The sequence below is a fragment of the Toxotes jaculatrix genome, chromosome 16, assembly GCF_017976425.1.
Source record: "Toxotes jaculatrix isolate fToxJac2 chromosome 16, fToxJac2.pri, whole genome shotgun sequence".
Lineage (NCBI taxonomy): Eukaryota > Metazoa > Chordata > Actinopteri > Toxotidae > Toxotes > Toxotes jaculatrix.
In genome coordinates, this window is record NC_054409.1 from 15,214,182 (window position 1) to 15,232,042 (window position 17,861).

General features: G+C 39.6%; 3 protein-coding genes across 3 annotated transcripts; 1 reads left to right on the forward strand and 2 right to left on the reverse strand.

Annotated features, from left to right (window-relative positions):
• Positions 1-70: 70 nt before the first annotated feature.
• morn3 (MORN repeat containing 3) lies at positions 71-2,204 on the reverse strand. Its single transcript, XM_041058593.1, has 6 exons — positions 2,068-2,204; positions 1,474-1,643; positions 1,195-1,349; positions 810-969; positions 520-704; positions 71-401 (listed from the first exon to the last, which is right to left on the reverse strand). The coding sequence occupies exons 2-6, from the start codon at positions 1,616-1,618 to the stop codon at positions 336-338; spliced, it is 711 nt and encodes a 236-aa protein (XP_040914527.1). The 5' UTR covers positions 1,619-1,643; positions 2,068-2,204; the 3' UTR covers positions 71-335.
• Positions 2,205-2,472: 268 nt separating this feature from the next.
• Positions 2,473-11,167, forward strand: tmem120b (transmembrane protein 120B). Its single transcript, XM_041058456.1, has 12 exons — positions 2,473-2,603; positions 4,183-4,301; positions 5,049-5,165; positions 5,247-5,306; positions 5,424-5,519; positions 5,614-5,703; positions 5,857-5,922; positions 6,060-6,121; positions 7,817-7,909; positions 8,190-8,254; positions 8,587-8,655; positions 9,093-11,167. The coding sequence occupies exons 1-12, from the start codon at positions 2,541-2,543 to the stop codon at positions 9,201-9,203; spliced, it is 1,011 nt and encodes a 336-aa protein (XP_040914390.1). The 5' UTR covers positions 2,473-2,540; the 3' UTR covers positions 9,204-11,167.
• rhof (ras homolog family member F) lies at positions 10,791-14,720 on the reverse strand. The gene is made up of 5 exons (XM_041058457.1): positions 14,242-14,720; positions 13,836-13,923; positions 12,846-12,955; positions 12,332-12,466; positions 10,791-12,088 (listed from the first exon to the last, which is right to left on the reverse strand). Exons 1-5 carry the CDS (start codon positions 14,374-14,376, stop codon positions 11,924-11,926), a joined length of 633 nt encoding a protein of 210 aa, XP_040914391.1. The 5' UTR covers positions 14,377-14,720; the 3' UTR covers positions 10,791-11,923.
• Between the last annotated feature and the right edge of the window lie 3,141 nt (positions 14,721-17,861).

A 17,861-nucleotide genomic window follows, 5' to 3' on the forward strand; every position in this document is an offset into this window, starting at 1 on the left:
ATAAAAAACTTTTTTACCAAGTGGGATTCAGAGTTTCCAAGCTTAGAAAATAATTTGGACATCCTGTTTGAAAACTTTGTTTCTCTAACATTGTCTTTGCAACTCACATGCAATCACTGACTCAGGTTATGCAAGTCACATGTAGAACATTCTAGGTTTATGAATATACATTTGAACACATTTGAAATATCAGATCAAATTTAGATGAGTTGATTTGGGTTTAAATATTGCAACAAACTGGATATGCTGATTAGTATAATTTCTTTTTTTTTTTATTTTGTCTGTGTGTGTATGGTGGGGTGGAGACTAGCTGTTGATCCTCTTCTTGTTGTTCATCAGTACTGATCAAGGTAGGCTGAATGGGCTTCCCTTAGGACCAACTGCATATCCACAAGGTGTATCTTGAAAAAGAAAATATGTTAATGTTTTAATCCACAATATTGCACTCCATGATTATTTTATCAAGGATGAGGAAAATCCAGTCATTAGATTAAATGTGTCGCTGTAACAATGTCGTACCTGTGGAATTGGATACTTTGTCGGGTTTGGTACTTCATCCCTCCCAAAATCAGACAGGGTCCCACATTTTGCTGCTCCATCCACCCAAAAGCCTTCATAAAGCTGGCCTTTGTCAGAATAGTAGAACTTTCCATTACCGTTCTTCTTGCCATCATGCCAGGCGCCTTCATACCAGTTTCCATTTGCTTGAACACAGGTTGGAAAGTAAAGTTTTCAAATTCCCCATCTTTCCCTAATAAATTGTCTATTTTTGATTTTAAAAAAATGTCTGTAAAGAAAGTTGCTCTTACCAAATCGAATGATGCCCTGTCCATGATTCTTATCCTTCACCCACTCTCCCTCGTAGATATCTCCATTCTCATAGTACATTCTTCCCCAGCCACTTCGTTGATCCTCACTCCACTCGCCTTCATAAACCGATGTGTTATTGTAGAAGTATGCCCCATACCCCTGAAGGGATAAAAAAATGATGCAAAACTTATCACAGAGTGCACTTACATTTAGTTATCATGTGCAAATATTACATTAGATTAGATTTAACTTTATTGTCATTACACATGTACAGAGACAGGGTAACGAAATATAGTTTAGTATCTAACCAGAAGTGCAAAATCAGCAAGTGCAGGATATGGCAAAAAAATACAGATGAGATATGGCAGTATATCAGATACATACATGCTTCTTTCCATTTTTCCATCTTCCACAGTACTTCCTTTCATACTCCTTGGTTGTTTGTAGTACACTGTAAGTACCATATCCATCACGCTTCCCAAATTTCCACTCTCCATTATAAATGGCACCAGACTTCTTCCAAACCTGAGTTCCCTTTCCTTGAAAAGATTGATAAGCATAAACATTTTCGCTATAGTGTAACCAAACTATATAATGATTAACTAGTAGGTGTTCACATATTTCTCAGTAGTCTGAGGAAGTGAACATAACACAGTATCTAACCATGCTTCTTGTTGTCCTGCCACTCTCCAGTGTATTCGTTTCCATTGACCGAGAAAACTGTGTGCCGCAGTCCACATTTCTGTGACTTGATATCCAGCAGTGTTGAGAATGGCTGATTTTTTTGAGAGGCTTTAATATATGGCATGGCTGGAGGTAGCTTGGTGGAAACCCTGAAACATAAAAAAAACCCTGCTAGTACAGTTTAGCCTATGTCAAATTTATAAACATTGCCAGCTGACAGTGTGCGCATAATACATAATAATGCACAGAATGTGAGAATAGCTTAACTACACACAAAATATTTTAATTTACGCAATAACGTCATCCTATTCTTCATGTGTAATTTACTAGCATGTCTCGTATTACAATGCTGTTAAAAAGTCCTGCAAAAACAGGAAAACAGGGTGCAGACAACTGCACATGGACCCGCATTTGGGATGAAGTTAACTTTGCTTAAACTAGCAAGTTTGCTAAAGCCATCGAACGATTGCTATTTACCTGGCTAGTTAATACCTGCCACTAACTAGCAACACTGTAACTTAACACTGGGCAAATTAGGATATCAAACCCCCAGTCAAAGCAAAGTACATGTACCTTAGCGATGTGTCCAGGCAGATGACTTACTTAAACTCAATCCGCTTGTAAACTCACGCCATGTAGCTACCGGATGAAATTACCAAAAAAAACCCATGTCAGACAGCTAGCAGCACAGACTTTACTAGCTGGTGTCCAACACCGACATTAAGTTGAGCATTCGCTGTATCCTAGCAACATAAGTGTGTACTGTAGTTAGCGCAAAGTAAATTAAATTGAAAGTTAATTTCAAATAAAATGTGTCTGCAGGACCAGCGGATACGTCTTTGATTATTACTTTTTATTTTTTGGAATGTCATAAATTTGTATTAACTTCTTTTCCTTAGTTCAGCTACAACGTTTCTCCTGGCAGAGGTTTACGATGTGCGCATGCTCCGTGCAGCCCAGTAAAAAGAGCGTCTGAGTGAACGGTCAGAGTGAGAAGAGACTCGGGGTGACGCCGTCCTCTTCGGTGCATCTGCTACTGAACTACGATGTCCAAACCGAAGTTTCAGACGGAGTGGGAGGAAATTGACGAGGAATATCAACAATTACAGGTAAAAGAAAACACTACAAACGGACCCATCACCATCTGTGGTAGATTTGCTGGCTGTAGTGTGTCGTGGATGGCACTGACAGGAGATACTGTAGTGGCTACGTTAGTTTGTCTGGCTCTCTGCTATTCACCATTCATTCTCAGCTCAACCTTAAACGCAGCAACGAGCCAAAAAACTGCGGTAACGGTAACAGTATCTGCAGGAGGGGTCGTGTTTCACTGAACGTTTACTATCTTTGACTTTACTGTAACATCCCTGTGTTTTAGCCGCTAACGTTAGCAGTAGGTTGCCTGTCATGCGGCTAATAAGCAGCTACAGTAACTTGACTAATCAACATTGCCCTACCGTGTGACTGATTAATATAATAAACGGCAGCAACAAAAGTTACATACAGGTCGTAAACTATTCGTATTTGTTACTGTTGCTCTGCCTGAGTAAATGATTCCATAGTCATTGAACGTATCCCCATGCATCATTACTATGCTAGCTTACGTTCGCTAGCTGGCTAACTTGAAACATCTATACAAGTAGTAGAGGATAGGGAGGAATACCATTTACTCAGCGGTTCAAAAGGCGTCATGTGGTCTGTGGGTCACCCTTATCCTCATTCTGGTATCAGACAACTGAGACGTGGATCTGTGATGCCATCAAAATTTAAAATCTGGAGCTGCTCCGCAGGGAAAGATGATAAAGGTGATTGTCAGCTGTCGAGGGCTTTTCTTAGCTCACATGTTCTGATGAATAACTGGTGTCAACCTGCACAGAAAGTCCCCCATTCATAGTCAGCTGCCTCCTTCCAGATTTGTTATCTTTACATCTGTGGCTTTTGTGGTTCAAATCTGGTGTCTGTGGGTTTGATGACACTTGACCAGTGATGATTGACATTTAGGAAGCCTTTGGAGAGATACATCCCTTTTAAGTTGTCTGCATGCGCGTTAATATTATGGATGTGAAAAACCTGTCATGTGATATACATACACTGAAAACATAGTGACTAGTGTGATTATCAGTTTATGGTGAGTTTGCTTTTCCACTCTGAAAGGTCAGGATCTGTTGCTGCTTTTCAGATTGTTGCTAAACTTAAAGCATAGATTGCACAAGGTCACAGCTGATGAGGTGTAGCTCATGTAGTGAGTCCAACCTCAGACCACAGGATTATGTCTGCTGATTGTACACCAGTGCTGATGGGGGAAAAAGTGGGAAAATGTAGTCTGGTCTACCAGAATATACCAGCATGAAAACTGAGATATATATTTCACCCCATTTTCATCTTCATTGTATAGAAACTCTGCCAAGAGCTTTTCCCTGTTGTCCACTGAGTTTTTTTTTAAGCTTGGAAAATATTTTGCTGAGTTTAGGATACATTTTCAAAAAAAGTATTTTCAGTACAACATGACAAAAACTTTTATTTTTATTTTCTGTAATCCTCCATCAGCAGTACTCTTTGTTTTGATGTATTTGTAACTACAGTTCTCTTAACTGTCAGAAAGGTACATGTATATGACTTTCTCAGAGTCTGCACAATTTCCACCCCTTACAGATTTTCTTTGTTCACTTTGTGAATTTTTTTGATCCCCAGGAAACTCATAAAATATACAGACAAAAACTTGAGGAGCTCACAAATCTTCAGACAACATGCAGCAGTGCCATCAGTAAACAGAGAAAATGCTTAAAAGACTTAAGGCACAGCTTGACCAAGTAAGTATTCCCTTCATCAGCGTAGAACACCACACTTTGTTTTTTCTTTTTCTTTTTTTTTAAAGATTATTTGCTTACTCTACGCTGACTGTACTGATGTCTCACAGTCTAGCTCATTACTGGACACAACGTCAGTTCTATGAGTATTAGCTCTGTGTGGGCCCTGGCTTCCTGCTGTGAGGAGGCGAGGATCAGTCAGTCATCTATGTAGGTCAGAATTCTCACTCCCCTCTCTCTGAGCGGGCTCAATGCCCTCTCTACACATTTGGAAAGAGTGCTTGGCGAGAGGGACGCAGAGACGCACCCACTCTGGGTAGTTATTTGTCTGTGGGAGCACAGAGACACTGACGCATGGAGAGAGAGTGGGCCCACCTGCCCCATCCCACTCACTGCAGTGAGAGGTCCAGGGCCCCAGCAGAAAAGGCTTAAATGAGATAATAGACCCACCTTCCCAGCTTGGTGATGTGGTTGTCTCAGCTTCAAAGAAACATACAAAGCCAAAGACTTCCACAGACGCCAGAAAGTTCTGTGTGGAACTCCACCAAAAAAAACAAATAATAAGTACTGTGTGTTTTATAGTGTTTTTGGGTTTAACAATTTTTATCCTTTCTGTTGTGGATTGTAGCTCATTCAGAAAAGCATTGCATCACTAAAGAACACGATATCACAATAAAAAGAAACACACGAATGGGTCTCTCTCTCACTCTCTGCTTTTCAACTCATCATCATTTTGTCTTTTCTTTACAGGTGTGCAAAAACATGTGATGAGAAAGAACTGAAACTGATAACAGACATCAAAACACAAATCAAAGACAAAGAAAATGTGTTCTTTGATATGGAAGCATATTTGCCAAAGAGGAATGGGTCAGTACTTTTTCATGTTGGCAATTCATCACAGTTAATTTCATTTCTCAAATTTACTAATGTTTATACTTTTGTTTCCAGACTGTACCTGAATTTGGTCCTGGGCAATGTGAACGTAACACTTCTCAGCAACCAGGCAAAGTATGAGAAGTATTCTGACTTCAGGACAGTCTGAAAAGACAGATTTAGACTCTGGATTTGTGTGTGTGTTCGTTGTCAGCCCTTCATGTTCTTCCTGTCTTCTGTTTATTTGCATAGATTTGCCTACAAAGACGAGTATGAGAAGTTCAAGCTTTATATGACGATAATTCTGATGTTCGGAGCCATAACCTGCCTCTTCTTTCTCAACTGTCGGTGAGCTCATGTTTTCCCCTAAAGCACTATTGTTGTTGATGCTGGAACTAAATGAAGAGTGGCTCACTGTTTCATTTTTTCTGTTTTTGTTTAGTGTTACTGACGAAATCTTCAACTTTTTGCTAGTGTGGTACTACTGCACATTAACCATAAGGGAAAGCATCCTCATGAGCAATGGCTCCAGGTGGGTTGTGAAATCGATCCAGATGCGTTGCAGTCATCTGAAACTGTAAAGTATAACCACTGAGTGCTCCATGGGAAAAAATATTCATGATTTGACTCTGATACGATTTGTATTTTGAAGAAGTCTTTTCTTTATCTCCTCACACACTTTCAGGATCAAAGGTTGGTGGGTGTCTCACCATTATGTATCCACTTTTCTGTCAGGTGTGATGCTTACCTGGTGAGTGTTGGTCTTTGATTCCACATCACCTCATTGTTTCAGTAATGAAATCAGTACAGGTTAGCGACTGCTGAGGCAGTAAAGGCTACTGTGTAAGTGTTCATTTCTTCTTTGTTTAACCTTGTGTCTCCTTACAGGCCAGAGGGGCCCATGTATCAGATGTTCAGAAGCCAGTTTCTTGCTTTCTCCATCTATCAGAGTAAGAATTTTGAATCTCTTTCCATGACTTGAAACAAAATGTGTGGATGTTACATCGTTGTGGTTGTGCGTGGGTGACAAAGGGTGACATTGATTTTTTTGTCGAGACTAGGACTGGAGTTTGTTTTCATTTTATCAAATCTGGATCGAGTGCTGAATCTTCACATCACATCTGTTCAGGTTGTTTGTTTGGTGGATGAATAAATGATCACTTTCCAGCACTGTGCCGGTTCTACCTTACCTACCTTGGATGGATTGGTGACAACAAGTTGATATCAAGGAGCAGTGACTTTTTCCCTTTGTTTATTTTAAACAGGGGACATGTAGTCACTCTTTAGATGTGAGTACCTTATGGCAAACTTAGGATTTCACAGGTTTTTCTTCTTTGTTGACTGTGAAGCCGCAGTCTGGAACATGAGAGGCGCTCTGCCAAGTTCACCTAAGTCCAGTCAATCTAGTAAATAAACGGCAACAAACACTTGTGTTACATCATAAGTTGCGGACACCAGCTGTAGAAGGTGAGCTGCTGTTACAGTTGAGTTGTTGTAGTCCGATATATTCTGTATTTGCAATATAGTTAAGTGAATACCTCAATGTAGGGCTGCAACTAAATATTATTTTCAGCATTGATTAATTAGCCAGGTAATTTTTTGATTACTCAATAAAAGGTTTGTTTATAAAATGCCAGGTGATGTCCTCAGATGTCCTCCTGTTTTGTCTGACTAACAGTTCAGAAGCCAAAGAGAAGAAGCAAATTCTCACATTGGAGAAGCTGCAACCAAGACAATTAATTTATTATTATTATTTTTTAATCTGGGTGTTTTTACTAGGACCTAGTGGGGATTAAAAACATAAAACATTTGCTGCTCACCTCAGCATTTCCCCTTAAAAGCTCCCCTTGTCGGATGCTGGCGTTCTATGAAACCAAGGTATTTTGGTACATCAAGGGCAGAGCAGGTCAAGGGCAGGATCACCTGCAACACAACATTTGTTATGTAACAGCGAAATGTCCTTGACAGCTGCTTTTTTTTTTTTTTTTTTATGTTTATTTAAGCTGGTGGGAGGATGACACAGCGATCTTCATACTAATAGCTGTCACTAACCGGGCTCTCGGACAGGCATGAAACGAGGATCTTGATGAATGGAGATGTCATTAATTAAAGATACTTGAACTGAATTTTATCATGAGTCATGCCGTGTGTCTTTGTGCAAAAAGCAGTGATAGATGATAGACGGTAGGTGCTTAACCACTATCCTGCTAATAAAGGTTACATTTCAAAATGCCTTGTTACCACAATAGAGAAGTGAAGTCACGTCACATACTGGTGGTTAGTTTGTCACATGTAGACTCACAATGTGACAACTCATGATGGGGGCTCTCTGGTTAGGGGTTCAGGTGATAATTCAAATATTTAAACACCTCACCTGACATTCAGCTTGGACTGAGATTATTGTGTTGTTGGCTCTTTGTTGTTTTGTGTTTGAGGACATAATGACCTCATTTCAGTGTGTAAAGCTTCACATCACACCTCTTACCTTTTGGGGTTTTTTTTTACTCCATTTTATGGGGGGTGGGGTAACTGATGTTAATCGGATTCTGTTTAATGGGACATGAATTAGATCACGTGAACATCTCTGATCTGTTTGTGTTGACTGTGCCACAATCCGTAAATTTTGCGATCCATTTGTCCTCCAGGCTTTGTTCAGTTCCTCCAGTATTACTACCAGAGCGGCTGCTTGTACCGGCTGCGAGCTCTGGGAGAGAGAAATCAGCTGGACCTCACAGTGGGTAAGTTGTAAGCTATTTTAGGTGGTAGTCATTTCAATCGTTTGAACTCTTGAGCCATCTGCAACACCATGTCTGGAAGAAATAGGTTAAAGGTGAGAGATGGAGACAGTTGTTAACATCACTGTGCTGCCACGCAGATGTCGGAGTAACTTGAGTAAGGCCTCTGTGAATTTGCTGGTCAAATCATCTCTAATGTTAGGATAGCACAGCGATCATCTGTGTAGTATTCTGTGTCATGTCGTCCCAAGGTCACTGTTACGGTTCTTGTGTGTCTATGCAGAGGGATTTCAGTCCTGGATGTGGAGAGGCCTCACTTTTCTTTTGCCATTCCTCTTTTTTGGCCATGTAAGTCAAAGCAAACCCTTTCCTGTTTTTGTTCTACTTTTGTTTAATATCAAACCACAGCTTTATCGCCTTATTCCAGTGTTTTTAAATCAGGAGGACATTGCACAAAATCATGTTAGCTCATGGGGCGATGCCACAACACATTATACACCATTGTTTTTTATTTTGATCTTGATTTGATCAGTTTTAAGAACATGTAGTTCAACAAATGTAGTGCTATTGATGGAGACTGTATCAGCCAGGGACAAAGATGTAGATCAAAGGTAAATTAGCTTGGGCTACCAGAGTGTTCGGGAACATTATGAAAGATAATGCCCCCTGTTTCTTCACAGTTCTGGCAGCTGTACAACTCAGTCACCCTGTTTCGCTTGGCAGGACATGAGGACTGCAAGGAGTGGCAGGTAAGGATCACAATGGCAGATCCATTGCTTAAATTTCATGAGACATGTTGAGGCAGAGTTTAAAACAAGGAATAAGTTTGACAGCTTTTCTATATTAAATAATTTGTGCATTTCGCTTCTGTGTATCGAGGCACAGTGTCCACATGAGTGCATTTGAGGTCGTGTTTAGAGTTGGAATTGTAAGTGGGGCTCCTTACGTTTAAAAGTTATGTCAATAGATGTGTATCCTCGTGCTGCACACATACACTCGAAACTCGACTTCTGGGAACACATCTTAAAGTGATGAAGTCTGTTCTAGTGTTTAGAAGAATTTTATTTCCACCTGCTTCAACGTGTCTAAGCCCTTCAACATTTCGAAATACAGACATAGCCACTTTTATCAATACGCAAGTCATGACTTGTCATGAAATAAAACACGTTTTGCCTTTTTCTTCCAGGTATTTATGTTGGCGCTGACCTTTCTCGTCCTGTTTCTGGGAAATTTTCTTACCACATTAAAAGTTGTCCACCAAAAAATTCAGAAAAATCAGGTCCAGAAAAATGACTGAGACATAAACTCAAGGAGACACCTCAGAGTCCTCAAACGGCCAGTTATTCAGAAGCAACACGCACAATCGCTTGTTAGACTGACCACAGTACGATCGGGCCAGGAGAAGAAGAAGCTGAAACCACCCTTTCTCTCAGGCTTTGATTACAGCAGCGGCGTCCAGCCAGATTATCTGGCGAACAGGCTTTTGCTTTCTAATGACTCGTCGTCGTTGATGTTGCTGCTCAGTCTGTCTCAACACAAAGTGTTGTTCACCTCATAGACGAACAGTTTGTCGCTCTATCCTGTACATAAAAAGCGAGTGGAAAGAATGCGTTTTATTTGGGTGTTTGTGTCAGTGCATGACTCTGTCTGAGAGCCTTTGTTCAAATCATATGCAATTAAAAGAGGGCAGGTAGCATCAGTCAACAGAACAGAATATAGTTTGCCTTTGAAGACCTAACGTCTGTCATGTGCATACTTCATACTTCTGTGAAGTAGTAACAGTCAAACTGTCTCTGGCTCGAACAAACGTGGACATGTTCAGTTAGGCACTGCGGTTCATTTCATGATTGCTTATTTTTCCTTTTTTTTTTTAATGTGTAGTGCTATTTCACTGCTAACCAGTATTTTTTACTAGACTTTTCTTCTCAGAAATGACAAATGTTACTCCTTCCACTTAAGAAAAAAAAACAAAACATAAACTTGATACTTCACTGCCCAAAATTATCACCAATTTCATGGGGAAAAAAAAATATCTCCTTGAAAAAAAGAGTACTTTTTTCCAGTCTGGAGTCAGCGGCTGCTCTGTTTTTGTTGTTTTGTTGGGACTAAAAGGGAATGCAACACTGATATTCCCCTCAGGCAGCAGTTAATGTATGATCCAATGCCTACACTTGGCTATCTGGCTAAGTCACAAGAACACGCACATAAAAACTTGTACTGTCTATAAAAACTGGTGTTCCTAGTGAGGATTCAAGGAAGTTTTCATGTTAACTCCTCCCTAGCAGTTACACTTTTATGTTCTCATTAACATAATGCTAACAAGTTGTAATATACACATAGGTTTTTTTTTTTTTCATGTTTCACTAATGGTCTAAATTTTTACTGATATAGGAAAAGCTTCAGGCTTTTTTTAAACTTTTATTACCGAACTCTAGATTTAGAAGAAAGGTTCAAAGTCAGTAATACTTGAAGTCCATGCACCATGTTTGGATTTGTCATTACTCTGCTGCTAGTTAGCATTTTGTCCTGTAATGTTGCAGAAATGTGTCATGATCAAACACTGCTATTGGCACTGGTACTGTAAGACTGTGACAGAAAATGACAACTAATGTGCTGGATTATTATTATTTTCTTATTCCAATGAATTTACTAAATTAAATATTTCTAAGAATGAATTTATGGCCAGTTCTGGGGCTTTTTCCTCTAGTTCATTGTAGTTCTGTCTGGGTTACGTTTCATGCTTGTTTGAAAATATTACACAAGGGTCTTTTTGTTTATTCAGCGAGGGGTCAGGTGGGTTCAAACGAACAGCTGTAGTGGTGTCAGGTCTCTGTTGCCTTATTCCCCCTCCAGCCTGCCACAGCAAAAAAAAAAAAAAAAAAAGTCCTGCTCCTTTTTATTTTTGAAAAAATCCAAAGACAGTTACATGACATTTCTTTCATTTTTTTCACTCACAATGCAAAAGAAACAGTATTTATGACTTTTTTTTGAGGGGAAAATTGAATCATGTTGAGTTACAGACCAAAATGTTACCAAAATTTGATGCGAGAGCTGCCAAAATGCACAAAACAACTTGATTTCCTCATTTTTATGATGTAGCTGATGTTAAACAACATTTCAACGTTTTCATCTGTCATTTCAAGACTGCAACTGGTGCCTGAATACGCTCAGTAACAAGAGACAATTGACAATTTCTGTATCTGTGAACATTGTTGTAAAAAAAATAATAATAATAATAATGATTAAACACCTAATTAAAAATTGTAGCTACTTCTGTGTTTCTTGTGCACTGAGACATAAAGTAATTGTATTTATTTCAATGCCCTGTCCTCTGTGTACTCTGGGACACATTCAGGTTTTCCAACACCAGTGGGCGCTCTTGTTAAAGATAAGAGTCCTGCTTGAGCTGACACAGCCTCAAAAGAAATTATAGCCCAGTGTTTTGTTTCACTGGTAATGAACTCACCCTGTTAGTTGTTTATCAAGTTCAGCTACCAGTTATTTTGTCAGGGTGTTTGTTTTCTGCCAGCAGATTTTGAACCAGATGATTTAAATTGACGATATTAAAAAAAAAACTTTGGAAAAATCCAAGTTGACATTACAAGAACATACCAAATAAATATACTTTTCAAGGAAACACACTGGTTTGCAAACAGTACAAAGTTTTGTATTAGAAAAAATATATATATATAAAAGTTACATTCTTATATAAATGTAAAAATACATTAACCAAAGGTATTTCAAGTCAGATACAACTTCAGAAAATCTCCACAAAGCATCTTCTTGCAAAATTGTCTTTCCCGTTGCGTCATTACTTGTTTTGATGGTAAAGGCAGACGTTGATTCAGTGGGGGCCCAGATTTCCAGGGAGTAAACCAACTGTTTCCGCATCTGTCTGCGACACCGAGCATCTTCGGCATCTGAACGTCCAACCACGCTGACTATGAAACAGGAAGCCATCCCCAGTTGTACTCACCCGCAGGAGAGTGGGGTCCTCAAGCTGGTGACCTTTTGACCTCACAAGATCACACATTTCTTCTTCTTCTTACTGTTCTTTTGTTTTCGACTGAAGGCCAAAGCTCTTTTGGTGGCCTCCCTGAAAACGTCTTCCACGTTCTCCTGATACTTTGCTGAACACTCGAGGTAGAGGTCTGCATTCATGTGCTGCCGGGTCTCCTCACCCTACATAGAAAACAAACCCAACATCAACACTAAGAATTAGACTGTGACTGTGATTTGAAAGTGAGAAACAATGAAAAAAGTACATTTGCAAAAAAACAAAATGCTGTTATTGCATTGGAACTGAGGTACAGTTAGATGTGGTTGTAGATTCTGGTTAGGCTGCAAAGTGCAGCATCCTGTAACCACAAACAACAGACCTGTTTTCATCATCAGTAAATATCTGCACATGTCTTCTTGTCTTACTTGTGTGTACGTGATGGGAGCCAGACTCATGGCTCTCAGTTTCCTTGTGCATTCTTTATCCTTCCTGAGGTCAGTTTTGCAGCCAATCAGGATGACCGGTGTGTCCCGGCAGAAGTGCTTCACCTCTGGGTGCCACTGAGTTAAAAAAAAAAATAAAAATAAAAATGATGACTTACACATTGGTTTAAGACACAATATGTCTGCTCTGTTTAACATTTGGATTACATTCTTTGGCAGCATTTCTCACACTGAGAAGAGAAAGTGCCTGCACATTGCACATTACTGAGTCCTACCTGCATGCATGAGGTCAATGTCCATGATTGCATGAGTTAATCACAGTTAAAAGAATGCAGCCAACATCAGCACACACACACACACTCTCTCTAACAATCATTTACAAATTGTTAACAGCAAACCTGAAACTCCAGTTGAACAGTTACATTCTTGTTTCTGTTTGCCTGCATGTGAAACTTGGTCTGTTGGTGTGTTGTTGATGCACCGTAGAAACCATTACCTTTATAAGGACATTTTCAAAGCTGGTGGGGTTGGTCACATCAAAGCAGACGAGAATGAGGTTGGCCTCTTGGTATGAAAGTGGCCGCAGTCTGTCATAGTCATCCTGTCCTAAAATAACACAAAGGTGTACAATATGTATTAGCTGATTAATGTAGAAGTACAAGTATGTGTGTAAATGACCAGAAGGACAAAAAAAAAAAAAAAAGCAAAAGCCTAAACATTGAGACGCGACATGCGTTAAAGTTTGAGTAGTTGTACAAAACCACATCCTTGCTTTAGCTTCCTTTTCCGCTGATGTAAGGCAGCCTGCTACAGTTATACGAAAGATAAGCTGCCGATACACTCTGTCGTGGGTTTTCCAGAGAATGAAATGACTTTTAGAGCTGAGCACACAGGAAATTCATGTTCTATATCCAACAATACAGTAGGTTGTGAAATAGATGTCAGTTCAGAGGTTAACTTGGTATTGTTTAAATCCACACAGCTAATACAAAACGGTACAAAATTATAGCAAAAATTAAAAAATTAATGAATTTAAATCAGCCATTATTAGATCAGAAACCTCAACGACTGACAATCAGACTAGTGTTAACATAAACTTTTAGTGCAGTTGTCTCCATGTCAGCTTGTCAGTAGTTACTAAGAGTGTGTCAGTTCCCAAAAAATGATTTTGATGATGCTCTGGCTTTAGCATCAACCTTTACCACTTCCTCTGTGTCTCTCAGTATTAGAATGACAAGAAAAAAGAAACAACACACACAGTGTTAAGATGCCTGAACATCAATAGAGTAAAATATAAGACACCTTAACCCCCCCCATCCCCAACCCCAAGTCAGTATGTGTGCTGTTTATCTGCAGAATGTCTCTACTATATTCCATCCCATGGACACAGTGTGTGGTGCCGTCACTGAGCTCAGTCTGATGTCCCCTCTCATAATATAAAAGACTTTAAACTGATTCAATAGAGATTTTAAATAGAGAAGCTTACCGGCTGTGTCATACAGGTTGAGTTTTATCTCTTTTCCTCCAAGAGAGATAGTGGTAACGTATTTTTCGAACACTGAAGGCGCATATTTCTGTTTTTGACACACAAGAGAAAGATGATGATTTTATGGTACAGCTATATATTAACATATTCTCTCATTTGTCACATTTCTTCCCCATTTAAGTTACATTATTTAATTAGTAAACCCTTTAACAAACAGAAATTTAGCTCACATTTGTGAGTACACTCGCTTTTGTTAACTAAATGAGGTTTGAAAAAAAGTTTAACTTTATGAATTTTAACTTTATGACAGTCTTTCACAGTTCTCATAAAATCATATCTGTACTAACAAATTACTTTAAAACATTTAGAGATAAGGTAAATTACATGACAATGAAGCTCCTCTTACCTCTGGAAAATCACCTTTAGCATAAACCATCAGAAGAGATGTTTTCCCACAGCCTCCATCTCCAACAATCACAATTTTAAGTTCCTCTCCCTTTTTTGCGGTACCATTACCAGTCCTCGCACCGTTCTCTGTCATTGCGCCTCCAAAAGGTCACACAGGTGCCAGGCAGGACGGGGCTGAAGATAGTTCCTCCAGATTTAAGTTAAATACATAGCAACGCCTGATGAACCTATGTTTGGAAAGGCTGAGATGATTTGCAGGCAGTGTAGGGAGAGAGGAACAGACAAGTCTCATGTTTTACCAGGTACCTCACTCTCTTCACCACTTCCTGTTCCTGTATCATTCAGACTGTTTCCAATTGACCCCCTACACGTCTCTCCCGTCCTATTACCGGTCTGCTCACCGAAGCAGCATCTCTGGTTATGAATAATGCAGCAGCTGAGTTGCACATGTGGAGCAGTCGAGTCTGGTTGCTCCCACTTCCTCTATTGCATGTATTTGCCTTTTTCATTCTATGGGTGGGTCCACGCAATCTGAAGCACTGCCTCCGTCCACAGAAGTGTGCGTGTGAGATAACAATAAAAATGTTCGCTCCCCTAATGCAGAAGATAATGTTTTGTTGACACAGACAATAGCCACTACAGTAAGATCTCCAGATTCTTAACTGTGAAGTCATGTGTGGGGTGGCGACTCTGATGACAGTGAATGGGCTGAATGGGTGTCTTCACCTTCGGTAAAGCTTCTTACTTTTATTTTCTCAGAAAGAAAATACAGGCCAACACCCTTTCTTTTTCTTAGATGAAGTACAAATGATAACATGACCTGCAAAAACCAGCTGCCTCACTACTCTCAGATCTTTCATATATGCATTTTGTTTTGGGTTGCCTACCCTTTTCATTGTTAGGCATAGATTTTTGTTTCTTTAAGGAATAATACTTTAAAAGGTATTTATTAAATGTCAGTATATTAATGTACAGGTACATAATTTCAACTGATTAAATTTAATAAGATGAATCTTCTAGTTTTTTTTTAATACCACTAAAAAGAAGTAGAACAGTATGTTGTTTTCTGATCAGATATAAATAAAGGTGTGTTATTTACAATTAAAGTGCTTTCCATTCATGCAATTTGTCTTGAATCGTCGGGGTAGTTATAAGGAAGGTGTCAGTCATACGTCTCTGTTCAGTCTGTATGGCTGAACACGGCAGTGACATCACATGTTGGGCGTCAGGACAAACTATTCTCTCTCGTCCCAGGGTGTAACGTAAAGGCATTTTATCCAGCAGCAAGCAAAATGAAAAGTGACTGAGCTGGAGATAACATTCAGAAATACTGTATGTAACTTACTACGACACCACTATTAGATGTTTTTAAATTGGAGGCTGAATGGAGACCATCTGCTTTAGAGGAGTGATGAATAAATTATAAGTAATGACATTAAAACAATTTCCCTTTAATCAGGCATGAATGTTACAATTTAGGGTTAGATAGTGTGTCAGATGGACATACAGTGCAGTCTAATAAACCCAGTTCTTAGTTGCCTCTGAGTTACTACTGCTCATCAGATCACAGGGATGTATAAGAATTACTGTATACATTATATTATATGCAAAAGAATTCAATTTTCACATTAGGTTTGTGAATATGTTTCATCAAAGCTAATGATTACAAGCAGGCAGGTTACAGTGGGTGTCAGGAGAGAGCAGATCATGAGTATGGGCATGCATAATCCGAACACACATCGTCTGAACATTGTTCTTGATTCAGTGTCTGGTCTGGAATATTTTCTCTGTCAATAAGGCAGCCAAACGAAAACCGACGTACGCTACAAAGTCAGATCTAAAGGTTTGAATTTCAGTGGCCACTGGTGGGAAGGGATGCAGTTAGTTGGTGGGTAGGAGTACAAAAATTTTGAGCATGCTGTCCCTTTAAGAGGATAAGCTGGCACTGTCCTTTACTATTTTAAGAAAACACATCATCTTTCATGTATTTTGCTTGAAAACACATGCATATGTACTGAAGTAACTAAATGAGAATCTCTCCTCCTACAGCCATGTCGTCTTGCAGAATGAATTATGTCCACTGTGTTTTAGTGTAGTATGCATTAAATGTGTCATAAAAGCTTAAAATACTATTTTAAATATGGGCCTAAAATCATCATAGTTCAAAGTTATATACTGCAAGCAATTTCAAGCCCATAAAAAATACAACCATCTGCATCAGTTTGCACAACAGCAAAACATAAAAATGAGTGTAGTCTGTTTATTTAAGCATCTCAAAAACACAGACAGGTGATAGTATTGCCAAGTAAATAGACTAAATCATAAACCATACTGTGGAATATTACACAAGCATGCAAATATTTAAAAGCTAGAAAGAAAAAAAAAGTGTTTTATATAAAACAGATACAGTACCACCAATGTGCACGAATACTCCTTGAATAAGCCAGTGTACCCATTAATAAAAAAAAAAAAAACACACACACACACAAAGCGCCGAGGATACCTGATTTGATTCAGTGAACAATCCGTCAGAATAAAAGGCTGCTCATACAAAGAAAGACAAAGTGCTTGTAGCAGTTTGTCTGCCTGCCTGGTTTTTCTGACTCCACAAAAATAGCAATACACCGTTCTCATGTGCCCCATATGCTTTTACAATACGGAACTGTGTAGCACAAGCTGTGAAAAATTCCTGCATAATAATAATAATAGTAGTAGTAATAATAATAAAAAGTGCTTGTTTGACTCACAAGGTGAAACTGGCAGTCTAACATATAAATAACTGTCCTGTAGGTGTACAAAATATCCACACATGTGAAGCCCCCTTATCAGCAACTAATAAACAAAGAACAATTGTCAAAAATAGTTGTTCGCCGTGCAGAGAGACAGCTGTCCTGCAGAGGAGAGGCCAGTCCAGTCCTCTGTGTGGAATATTCCAGTCTGTCAGCAGCGCGTAAAGCTGAATGGCGCAACCCACCGGGGAGGAGTTTTTTTTTTTTTTTTTTTTTTTTTTCTAACAAGGGCCTATAAATAACCTCATTAGCGGAACGCAAGCCACCCACCCACCCGAAAACCAGTGGTCAAATGTTCACCTTTGTAACACAAACAAAATCTTCATAATTTGGTCCCCATTGCAGTGGAGGCGGGGGATGTTTGGGGGGGGGGGGGGGGGGGTCTGATACCAAAGGTCTGAGAGAAGAGAACGGTGTCTGTTGCCTCGTGACCTGCACAAATGGAGGAATGCGCGCACTTGGCAGCCGGAGCTGGGAGTGGATATCAAGAAAAACAGGCCTGTGACACACCGACTGCGATTTTCTGTGTCCTCATGCGCACTGTGCACACGCTCTCATACCATAACAGAGTGCATGGCGGGCGTGTAATAAGTGAGATCCCCTTTTTACGCACGCGAATAAAAACTGCCCCCACCCTCCCTTCTCTATTTTCAGCTCCTTTACCGAACACAAGGCAGAATCTCGAGCTTGTTTGTTTGTATTATCTGGTCTGCAGCACTTTAAACACCCGATGACGGTGATCCACCGGTCTTTGTCTGGAACCAGAGACACAGAGAAAGAGGGAGAGAGCAGGCGCGGAAGCCCGAAGCACCCCCAGTGTTATTTTCAC

Coding starts and splice junctions, on each gene's coding strand:
- tmem120b (XM_041058456.1), top strand. CDS start 2,541: ATGTCCAAACCGAAGTTTCAGACGGAGTGGGAGGAAATTGACGAGGAA. Junction 5,923..6,059: donor TCAGGTGTGATGCTTACCTG/GTGAGTGTTGGT, acceptor GTCTCCTTACAG/GCCAGAGGGGCCCATGTATC. Junction 8,656..9,092: donor AGGACTGCAAGGAGTGGCAG/GTAAGGATCACA, acceptor TTTTTCTTCCAG/GTATTTATGTTGGCGCTGAC.
- morn3 (XM_041058593.1), bottom strand. CDS start 1,618: ATGCCATATATTAAAGCCTCTCAAAAAAATCAGCCATTCTCAACACTG. Junction 1,350..1,473: donor GCAGGACAACAAGAAGCATG/GTTAGATACTGT, acceptor AATCTTTTCAAG/GAAAGGGAACTCAGGTTTGG. Junction 402..519: donor CAAAGTATCCAATTCCACAG/GTACGACATTGT, acceptor TTCTTTTTCAAG/ATACACCTTGTGGATATGCA.
- rhof (XM_041058457.1), bottom strand. CDS start 14,376: ATGACAGAGAACGGTGCGAGGACTGGTAATGGTACCGCAAAAAAGGGA. Junction 12,956..13,835: donor CAACCTGTATGACACAGCCG/GTAAGCTTCTCT, acceptor GTGTTATTTTAG/GACAGGATGACTATGACAGA. Junction 12,467..12,845: donor TTGAAAATGTCCTTATAAAG/GTAATGGTTTCT, acceptor TTTTTAACTCAG/TGGCACCCAGAGGTGAAGCA.